General features: G+C 35.4%; 1 protein-coding gene across 1 annotated transcript; it reads left to right on the forward strand.

Moving 5' to 3' along the window:
• The first annotated feature begins 6,332 nt into the window (after nucleotides 1-6,332).
• LOC137640415 (octapeptide-repeat protein T2-like) lies at nucleotides 6,333-7,364 on the forward strand. The gene has a single exon (XM_068372971.1). The coding sequence runs from the start codon at nucleotides 6,333-6,335 to the stop codon at nucleotides 7,362-7,364; it is 1,032 nt and encodes a 343-aa protein (XP_068229072.1).
• Nucleotides 7,365-12,500: the final 5,136 nt, after the last annotated feature.

Here is a 12,500-nt window from a genome sequence, read left to right on the forward strand (position 1 = left end):
CTCCCGGGTCTAGGAACCAAACATATAATATATATATATATATATATATATATATATATATATATTAATGTATATATATACATATATATATAATATATATATATATATATATATATATATATATATATATATATATATATTACAATTGGTAGGCTATACAACCTCTCGAATTCCAAACACACTTGTTTGCTTTTACATTAAGTCTGTTACATTTGAAAATGTTAATACACGAACTCTAACTCCCAGATAGCAATATATAAAACACTGAATATCCAAAGGTCTTTTAAGTACACTCAAAACAAAACTGGATAATTATTAATACGAATATTCAAACAACTCCAACTTCCGTTCATTAACAGGATATGAGCGGATATGCATTAAACACTGATGATTGAAATGATACACTCTTTACAAAAATAAATATATTCTATATAAATTACAACACTTTGAAAGGATTTACATAAAACAAATAAATCACTCACAATATTAAGTCTGAACAAAATTTAGATAGAGAAAAAACTGTTACCATCTGAAAATTATGTAATAACTTGACTTGAACTATTATATCTGAATTAACCTTAGACTAAGATAAAAGAAATAACACTTATGAAAATTATACAATCACTTATTCCACTTGAAATTAAATCTGAAAAAAATATTTACGTTTGCCACTTAATGAAAATAAATAATGAAAATAAATAATCAGATCACAATACAAGAATCTATCACCTTCCTCCGCCCTGGAGGGAATTTTTTTATAAGTACTCACTCTATAATTACAAGAACTCATCACACCAAAACTTCGATATTTCACTGTACACTTTTAAACCAATGCACTAGCTGTGTATGAGAGTGAGAGAGAGGGGGAGATGGCTGTCTTAAGGCTGAAATTCTCTGTCTATCTATGCAACCCTGGGATAGCCTTATTATTTGGAACTTAGCAACTTCCTGAAGATTCTAGGAGAGCAAGTGCTGGAAGCATCGGGGCTGGGCTAAGGTGTCAGAGTTACCAAGTAACCATGGAACACGGGACAACCTCTCTCATTCAGCTAGCTCCACCCACCCTTTGTCCCCGAAATAAAAAAAAAAATTTCGCGAATTTTCCAAGGCACGTGGCATATTAAGTATTCTCTCACAAACATGAGGCAATACCTCATAAAAATATTAAAGAACATTACATAAGCCCTTGTTCCTATCTTGTATCGTCACATAACACTCTCAAACAGTTTACGTGAAATAAAAGTCAATTCTTAAAAATAACGTAAATTTATATATACTGACTTGAATTAAAAATACAATGAAATTAACAACGAAAGTCTTACGTAATTTACATCATAAACTTGAATCTACACGAGAAGAACATATCTTAAGAGCTAGTTAATATCTCTTCAATGCACAAATAAGATATAAAATCATTAAGAAATTACTGTATTTACTCTACACTAGACCAGCTTCGTAAGAATATATACATACATATATATATATATATATATATATATATATATATATATATATATATACATATCTATCTATCTATACATATATATATATATACATATCTATCTATCTATATATATATATATATATATATATATATATATATATATATATGTGTGTGTGTGTGTGTGGGTGTGTGTGTATGTGTATATGTGGGTGTGTGTGTATGTGTATATGTGGGTGTGTGTGTATGTGTATATGTATGTGTGTGCGAGCGTGCATGCGTGTTTGTTTGTGAGCGCATGAATGGTCATTCATGGTGCAATGGCTGATTTGCTGTATAGTATTTGGACCATATAGCAACAAGCTGGAGGCTGGGGTGCAATTGGATTGCAACTGAGCAGTTGTTCTATGAAGTTAACAGAGGTTGGACAGCACGATGCAAGAAAGAAAGCAGGAATCAAGGTAAAGTAGAAAGGAAATAAATGGGTTCAGTTAGACATGGAAATACTGCATTAGAAAATTGCGGCGGATCACAGCAAGGAGAATGGATGACGTTGTATTAAGAGTATTTATCCTAAGGGCCAGAAAATAAACACCCTCTAGGAGTCTAGAACCTCTCACCTCCTCATTGAGGAAAAATGTGTAAGATATCGTCTAGCCTTTAAAAATGTCATATATCAACGCTATGGAAAATGGAACGATTATCTTACATTGGTAATAATAACTTGATATGTATGAACAGAAAATTACAAAGGGAAATTTACACTTTTTTTATATTTCAAAACATAAAAAAAAACACTACAAAATTTACAAGATATAGGACAGTGTAGATATTTTCTTCGAGAACACTATAGGAAGGGGAAGAAGAAAAAAAGATGGATTGACGGACGATATAAGAACATTTGCGGATATAAACTGGCATAGAAAGATCATAAACACTGGAGTGGAAGGACATGTCTAAGGCCTTCATCTTGCAGTGGACTAGCAAGGGCTAGATATATATATATATATATATATATATATATATATATATATATGTATATATATATATATATATATACTGTATATATATATATATATATATATATATATATATATATATATATATATATACTGTATATATATATATATATATATATATATATATATATATATATATATATATATATATATATATATTAATGCATTAATGTCTGGACTCCCTTATCGACATCGGGATCAGAGTCGAAAAGCGGAACCACTCAAAGACAATAGCTTTTGACCGGCCGGGAATCTAACCCTGGTACAGGAAACTTGTAATGACAGTGCCATAGCTCTTAGTCACGAAGAAAGATGAAAGCAATGACAATTCTTCTGTACTTATACCTGTCGATTTCAGGTTTTTTTGTACTTAGAATTGAAATCATCCCATCTTCACCATCGAAGCTAATCGGTATGTTTGTACTTGGTATTCGATTAATGATAAATTTTGCACATTTAAATGTGTTTTTCATGTTCTAATTAGCCATATACGTTAATACAATAATGTCTAGATTCTATTATAGTCCTAGGGATCAGAGTCCCAAGGCAATAGCTTCGACCGGCAGGGAATCGAACCCTGATCCAGGAACCCAGACATTAATGTATTAAAATATATGGCTTATTTAAATATGAAAAACGCGTCCAAATGTGTCAAATTTATCCTATATATATATATATATATATATATATATATATGTATATATATATATATATATATATACACATATATGTATATATATAATTTAACTATCGATCTGCAATGCGAAGACGAACCCCATTGCATAAGTATATTCATTCAGTATATTGTGGTCCACCTTTCTCCCCCACAATCTGGTCACCCGTGAAATGATACGAAACCAGGATACGGTGTTTCAGAAGACATCCCTTCTGCATTAATGCAAGACGCTACAAGGCTCCAGCGCTCAATATTAACGAGGCACACTAGGAAATTAACGATGAATTTGATGCAATATAAAAGGAAATGGTTACGATTAATGAGGCCTTTATCTCTAATTAATAGCGGGCCTTCAATTCCGAGAGAGAGAGAGAGAGAGAGAGAGAGAGAGAGAGAGAGAGAGAGAGAGAGAGAGAGAGAGAGAGAGAGAGAGAATAATATTTTTAATGCTCATCAACTAATTCTTTTAATATATATCAAGTATTTTCGTCTACATCTAAATTTGAAAATATATATAAACATTGCGTATATATATACATACATATATTTATTTATATATATATATATATATATATATATATATATATATATATATATATATATATACAAACACGCTCATATGTATATATATATATATATATACACAAACATACTCATATATATGTATATATATATATATATATATATATATATATATATATATATATATATATATATATAAATATATTTTCTTGTCAATAGGTATATAAGTACGTAGATCTACATATTGTTCGAATTTTAACTTTTCAAATCCGAGACTCAAAATGAATCCAGGGCTAAATCACTTTCACATTCAAACTGCTAGATCTTGATTGAGCTATTTAGTTGAGCACTGACTCTGTGTTTGCAACGTCCATGGGTTAATCCCTATCAGTCTGCATCCATTAACACATCTTGGAATGACACCCAGGGTCAGCTAGGGCAAGAAAAGGTTGTGTCACTCTCATCTTTTAGGAGGAAAAGACGTGTAGTGAATATACCTATACACAGATAATATTTTTATAATTCACACAAACACACACATGCACACACACACACACACACACATATATATATATATATATATACTGTATATATATATATATATATATATATATATATATATATATATATATATAACATATTCAGCCGTTTCTAGTCCACTGCAGGACAAAGGCCCTAGACATGTCTTTAGTCATGTCTGGGGTTTGGCCAGTGTTTACCACCACGCTGACCAGTGCGGATAGGTGATGGTGGGCGATTTTTGTCTGTCGCTCACAGCGAATCAACCTAGTATGGGTGACCCTGACTAGTACAGCTTTGCTCCTCATGTCGATACATAAGCCCTTTCACCATTTTCAGGTATCCCCACTCAGAAAGGGATATGCAAATATATGATTGGGTTAAATAAAGTAAGAAAGAGAATATTGCATAAAACAAGGTAAAAGGCCTTACTAAATGACTTATAAATCACGTGATCAAAATATGAAAAGCTTAAACTATTAAAGAAAGATACGGCCATGGATGCAATGAAGAACAGGTCGACGTAACTTTAGTATTTCTCTCTCTCTCTCTCTCTCTCTCTCTCTCTCTCTCTCTCTCTCTCTCTCTCTCTCTCTCTCTCAAAACAGAATTAGAATAAAGCATGACTTTCATCCTTTCCCTTCTGTTTGTGTTATAATAGGCCAAGACGTGTCTTCAAAGGCATCCTTGCAAATAGAACGTCAGTGACAATTAACATGGAAGCCGAGAACAACGGTAAGGAACATCTTTCTCCTTTCCAATGTCATATGAGGACTGAAATCTCGCCTAAACCTACAAGACGGAAACCGTCGGTATGACCAAAAACTTCAATTAACGTGATAGACGGTGAAGTACGTCATCCAATTTCAGAGATCCTTCTTTTTCGTCACAAAAAGGCAGGCCATAAACACTCAACCACTCAACTCAATCTTCCAACGAGAGATTTTCGAGGCAGCTGCAACAAAGTATTGCCGTCAAGTCGACTTTTGGTATCCAGTCATTTTCAAACGCACAAACCTATGCAGTCGATTACCAGTGTACCGCTTTTAGGACTTCATAGAAGTTTTACTTAATGATTGTCGGGTTCTCGTTCATCTCATTATCAGAGACGAACAAAATACGCAAAATTATCTCCTTTGAAATTGTATCTTTTATCAAATGATCTATTGGACCTTACCTTCCGTTAATAAGATATTCAATTACATATAAGCGATAATATAATAAAGCTATTCTTGTAGTAGGAGACGATCGCCTTTCTTTATTCCCTACCAAGAGTCATTTATAGTAAAGCAAAGGTAACTGTTCTCAAGACGATTATCTGAAAATAATTCGAAACATAGATTCATTTTCTAGTTTAATGGAAATGAGTAATCTCCGCTAAAGAAATACTATACAAGCACCTACCGTTACCACGACATCTTGAAGAATTAATAATTAGCAAAAGAAAAAAAAAAAAAAAAGACCACAAAACCAACATTCATGAATATAAGTTGAAATTATTTTCTAATCTGAAAATGTCATTTTATGATGGGTCCTGGGCTGTAGGTAACGATTACCAGAAGTGTATGTGCACGCACACACACACACACACACACACACACACATATATATATATATATATATATATATATATCAACCACAAATACAGCCGTTTCTCGCCCACTGAAGGGCAAAGGCTCCAGACATGTCGATTGATCGTTCACACCAAACCAATCTAGTATGGGTGGCCCTGACTAGTACGGCTTTGCTGATCATGGTGATAAGCAAACCCTTTTATCGTGTTCAGGTACCCCAACTTAAATATATATTATATATGTATATATATGTATATATATATATATATATATATATATATATATATATATATATATATATATATATATATACACACACATATAAAATGCATGTTTGAGTTTATATTCACTTACCTATATGTACTCATATTAGGTACCAATTTGTAGACACGAACAAATAGATATAGGATATCAACAACGCCTGTTTTCAGTTGCCAGGCAAACAAGTGTAAATAGAATAAAGTATTGGATTTTTGAACTGGAATGAAGGAATGGTCTCTTCAAGCAAGTTATTTACAATTTACATATCTTTGATTGAGAAGACGTTGGTAGGAGAGGGGAAACGATGGAGAGGGGAAACGATGGAGAGGAAAACTATGGAGAGGGGAAACGATGGAGAGGGGAAACGATGGAGAGGGGAAACGATGGAGAGGGGAAACGATGGAGAGGGGAAACGATGGAGAGGGAAAACGATGGAGAGGGGAAACGATGGAGAGGAAAACTATGGAGAGGGGAAACGATGGAGAGGGGAAACGATGGAGGGGGAAAACTATGGAGAGGGGAAACGATGGAGAGGGGAAACGATGGAGAGGGGAAACGATGGAGAGGGGAAACGATGGAGAGGGGAAACGATGGAGAGGGAAAACGATGGAGAGGGGAAACGATGGAGAGGAAAACTATGGAGAGGGGAAACGATGGAGAGGGAAAACGATGGAGGGGGAAAACTATGGAGAGGGGAAACGATGGAGAGGGGAAACGATGGAGAGGGGAAACGATGGAGAGGGGAAACGATGGAGAGGGGAAACGATGGAGAGGGGAAACGATGGAGAGGGGAAACGATGGAGAGGAAAACTATGGAGAGGGGAAACGATGGAGAGGGGAAACGATGGAGAGGGGAAACGATGGAGAGGGGAAACGATGGAGAGGGGAAACGATGGAGAGGGAAAACGATGGAGAGGGGAAACGATGGAGAGGGGAAACGATGGAGAGGGAAAACGATGGAGGGGGAAAACTATGGAGAGGGGAAACGATGGAGAGGGGAAACAATGGAGAGGGCAAACAATGGAGAGGGGAAACGATGGAGAGGGGAAACGATGGAGAGGGAAAACGATGGAGGGGGAAAACTATGGAGAGGGGAAACGATGGAGAGGGCAAACAACGGAGAGGGCAAACAATGGAGAGGGGAAACGATGGAGAGGGGAAACGATGGAGAGGGAAAACGATGGAGGGGGAAAACTATGGAGAGGGGAAACGATGGAGAGGGGAAACAATGGAGAGGGAAAACGATGGAGAGGGAAAACTATGGAGGGGGAAAACTATGGAGAGGGGAAACTAGGGAAAGAGGAACAATGGAGAACGGAAATGGAGGGGAAACGATGGAGAGGGGAAACTAGGGAAAGAGGAAACAATGGAGAAGGGAAATGGAGGGGAAACGATGGAGAGGGGAAACTAGGGAAAGAGGAAACAATGGAGAAGGGAAATGGAGGGGAAACGATGGAGAGGGGAAACTAGGGAAAGAGGAAACAATGGAGAAGGGAAATGGAGGGGAAACGATGGAGAGGGGAAACTAGGGAAAGAGGAAACAATGGAGAACGGAAATGGAGGGGAATTGATGGAGAGGGAAAACGATGGAGAGGGGAAACGATGGAGAGGGTAAACGATAGAGGGCAAACGATGGAGAAGGAAACAATGGCGAGGAGAAACAATGTAGAGGGGAAACCGTGGAGAGGGAAAACGACGGAGTGGGGAAACGATGGAGAAGGAAAACTATGGAGAGGGGAAACGATGGAGAAGGGTTTCTGGGGAGGGGGGTATCTGGAGAGAAGGGAAAGATTTCTAGGTACTAGAGGTAAAGCGATTAAATGGCTCATAATGCAGTAATTATTTACGTTTTTCTGAAATAGCTTCTCAGTCCTTCTGTATCTACTATTCAAACCCAAAATAAATCATTTACTAAAATATAAAACAATAGACGGTAACTTAAATATTTTATATATAATGTTTTTATTTACGAAACCAACAAAATATAATCTTGAACTGGACCTCTCATTATGATAAGAAACCTAAAAAAAATATGGAAAAAACTACTTGTTTTCGACACTTATAAAACAAGATGATACTTTAAACTGAAAACAGCCATGAAATGTCTACGGGAAAAATGTCTTTAGCCTTCATGAAAGGTTTGTGAGGAAACTCATCCTCTCACCAGAAATCAGTCTGGAGAAAAACCCGTCACTCGGAAAATCGGTCAGAGAGAAAAAGTCTTTTCGCCTTCCAAGGAGAAAAAGCGACCCCTTGTCAAGGCTATTGCAAGAACTTGTCGCCCTTTTTCCCCACATTTCTTTCATTCAAGAGAAGTTAAAATGGCGCTTCTTAACCGGGGACGTCAAGATTCTTCAGTTGATGATATAACTGGAGATGTGAAAAGTCCATATTTTAAGAAGTCGTCCAAGTTCCTCTTTGAAAATAAGTGCGGGATGGATGTGGTCTCTGGATTTGGGAAATTTTCGAAAGAAATTTAAACGGTGTTTTTTAAAGCAGGTGAAAGAAAAGATAAAGAAGATAAAGAATAAAGAAACAGAAAAGGGAGACGTTATTGAAGGATGACATGCAAAATGCATAAATAGCAAGAAACATCCGGTAAAAGAAAGAGGAATAAGAAAATGTAGGCAAAAAAGGAACTAAATAAAAATAGATGTACATAATTTGTTCAGCCCACACAACCCTAAGGTCAAGTGTATCAAAAATAAAAAGAGCCTCAACCAAAACCAAGTAGGACAATATTTTGATAAATCTTCAGGCATAATCTCAATGAACATCAAGACTTGTCGAGAGAGAGAGAGAGAGAGAGAGAGAGAGAGAGAGAGAGAGAGAGAGAGAGAGAGAGAGAGAGAGAGAGAGAGAGAGAGAGATTATTTTTAATTCAAAACTATAATCTAGTCTGGACACAACAATTCAACAATTGGTTAAACAATGAATTTCAGACAAGACCAGTCGTATAAAAATACGGTAGCACAAGTACCCTATCAGGAGTACCCATATATCCTTACAAAATCTACAAGCCAAGATTGAGTAGATATTGTTCCTTTTGTGTGTACCAACACTAATTACATTTCCATACGCAAACATGAGGAGAAATATTTTACTTCAACAATAGCAGCGGATATCAATCTGCGTAACAATATATGTACATATATAAACATCTACAAACAAACACAAACTCACACACACACATACTATATATATATATATACATATATATATATATATATATATATATATATATATATATATATATATATATATATATATATATATATATATCACTAGTGTACGCAACCTGTCAAAATTAGAGGCTAAATGTTTAGAAAAATATGCGCACACAGATTCAACCCTTGCCACTCCTCCCCTTTTCCTAACTACGACACGGCAGTTTCGGTTATTTGTGGGAGATTATGGTTTCCGGGTGTACCTCTCGGGGATCCATCTCACCAGGGTATGACTAAACCCTCCTCCCCTTACCCTAAGGAAGGGGAGAGACAGGATAGTTATATGTCTGGCAATGCCACTAAGCGCGACCGGATATATATATATATATATATATATATATATTATATATATATATATATATATATATATATATATATATATCTATACATTACACACACACACACATATATATATATATATATACATATATATATATAAATTATATATATATATATATATATATATATATATATATATATATATATATATATATATATATATAACCAAGCACGTTACTTTTTATTACGTAGGAGAGATGAGCTAGTGCTTTGGCGATTACGACAATCACCTACTACAGTACTAAGAGAAGCAGAGTTTGTTAAATAAGCGAGAAGAGACGTGTTCTGGACAACAATCCCAAAGTACTGGAACGAAGACCGTGCGGAAAAGCGAACAGATTTAATTACCTTGTTATAAAGAGTAACACCCTTTGGAGCAACCCCCTTGCGGTTGGATGAATGGACGCATTGAATTTGCTCCAAAAGCTCAGTGTTGGGTTCAGGAGGGACATTAGGTACTAAGGTGCAAGGATGGGGAAAATACAACATTGAGATAGGAGGAGGGATGGAGGTAAAAACGAAGGCTAAAAAGTGGGTGACACATGGGACAGAAGAGACACTGTAAAGACGTGATAGTAATGTCAACGGAGCACTAAGATGGTGTTTACTTGTTCTGGGTTTAAATCCAGTTGTGGGGATCCCTCTGAGGGATAAATCAGTTATTATTATTGTTACTTGCTAAGCTACAACCCTAGTTGGAAAAGCAGAATGGTATAAGCCCGGGTCCCTAACAGGGAAAATAGCACAGTGAAGAAAGGAAAGACAGAAAAATAAAATATTTTAAGAGTAACAACATTAAAATAAATATATCCTATATAAACTATAAAAAATTTAACAAATCAAGAGGAAGAGAATATGTATAAATATATATATATATATATATATATATATATATATATATATATACAGTATATATATATACATATATTATATCATATATATATTATATACATATATATATTATATATATATATATATATATATATATATATATATATATATATATATATATATATATATATATATATATATATACACTTGTGTACACGACCAGTTAATATTCACCCACACAGATACAACCTTTCCCCCCCTCTCTCTCCACAGTATATTCTCTCCCTCCTCCCAACGGACGGGAGAGACCGAGTACTTATACGCCTGGCAATGCCGTTGATCGTAACCGGAACAATATACATTTTATATATATATATATATGCCCATATACAATGCCAAATACTTTTTCTTTACCACATGGGGGATATATATATATATATATATATATATATATATATATATATATATATATACAGTATAAAGAATATATAAGCTAATGAAAATATCTCTGGAGAAGCCTTTATGAAATGAATAACACTAGTCATACCTTTTTTCCTGCATACACGTGCGTACGTAAATCTTCGTAAATGTAAACTTGCAAAAGACCCAGGTACACCCTAACACAGTAAGCAATATCTATCTTCTTCCCCTACATTTATCATAGCATCACTCAAGAAATCGCCTGCGGAACCGCGCAAAGCCTTAGGAGAGTCTGGCAATCACTCACTTTTAATTCAGAAGAAACTTATATGCATGCAATCAGGCCACGTAATGAGTTTCCCGGCAAGATAATACCCCGAGAAGCTCTACAAAATAATTGGTCTATCCTCCAAGAAATCAAGAAACCAAGACAAGTGCGGAATACAATATGGTGACCCAAGGATTTCAAAGGTCTGCCCATCCCCTTCCCCAACAAAGAATGGAATGTATCAGAGTTTGAACCACATTACTAGGTTCTGTTGTAATGTACTGTAAATGAAAGTTTATATGTAAATGACTTCACTTAATTATAGGACAATAAATAAATACTTATTCATAAATAATTGTTTATCGCCGGTTACATGTTATTTTTTATGTTCAGAAGGTAAATTTCAGAAAAAAGCAAATTTTTGTGCTCCAATATAGGTGGTATTTTAATCACCACTCATATATAAGAGAACGAAATGATAGTAAAGTATTTCAAATTATTTTTCCTCTTGAAGCGCTGGATATTATGTTATCCAACCGGATCTAATTTACAAAGATAGAAAGTAAATCTAAAATATTCAATACATTTTTTTTACCAAAATATATTTTCATAAGCATCTCCAACAATTTTAAGTTAAAAATTTCAAACACTAGAGGTTCTGGCCACAGACCAGCTTCAATTTAAAATAAAACTAATAACAACTAGAACAACCATCTTGCCAATCTGTTAGCGGCGACCATAGACTTTCCCACCGTCTCTTCAAGCGAGGAAATCGCCAGAGACCAGCACCCCACTATCAGCTTTCTCAACCCCTCCTAAAAACCCGTTAGCGTCTCGCGCTTGCCTTTCCTTCAAACATTTTCAATTAGCTTCATTGAGCAGAAGGGACACAGATTGAATTAAGACTCTAGGCCAGTCCCCTAGCACACTCCCCCATTGGGGTGGGGGTAGTGCTGTGGGAAGGTTTAATACGGTGGTGATATATATGGTTCCTTCCCAGAATCGGATAATGGCCTCTAGGCTTGTGTTCACACGATTACTTGTGAAAATCTTGGTAGCCAAAAACATGACCTCGATCGTCCTTAATGATTTTCGAGAATTAATAAATGAAGAAGTAGGAATTACTTATGGGGTCCTTTGACTGGCCAGACAGTACTACACTGGATCCTTCTCTCTGGTTAACGGTTCATTTCCACTTGCCAAAACCAACCGAATAGTCTGGCCTATTCTTTACATATTCTCCTGTCCTTATACACCAGACAACACTACGATCACCAAACAATTCTTTTTCTCCCAAGGGGTTAACTATTGCACTGTAATTGTTCAGTGGGCACTAACCTCTTGGTAAGTGTGGAAGACTCGTTAGCTATGGTAAGCAGCTCTTCTATAGTGTATTTTTTTAA

The sequence above is a fragment of the Palaemon carinicauda genome, chromosome 5 (genome assembly GCF_036898095.1).
Source record: "Palaemon carinicauda isolate YSFRI2023 chromosome 5, ASM3689809v2, whole genome shotgun sequence".
Taxonomy (NCBI): domain Eukaryota; kingdom Metazoa; phylum Arthropoda; class Malacostraca; order Decapoda; family Palaemonidae; genus Palaemon; species Palaemon carinicauda.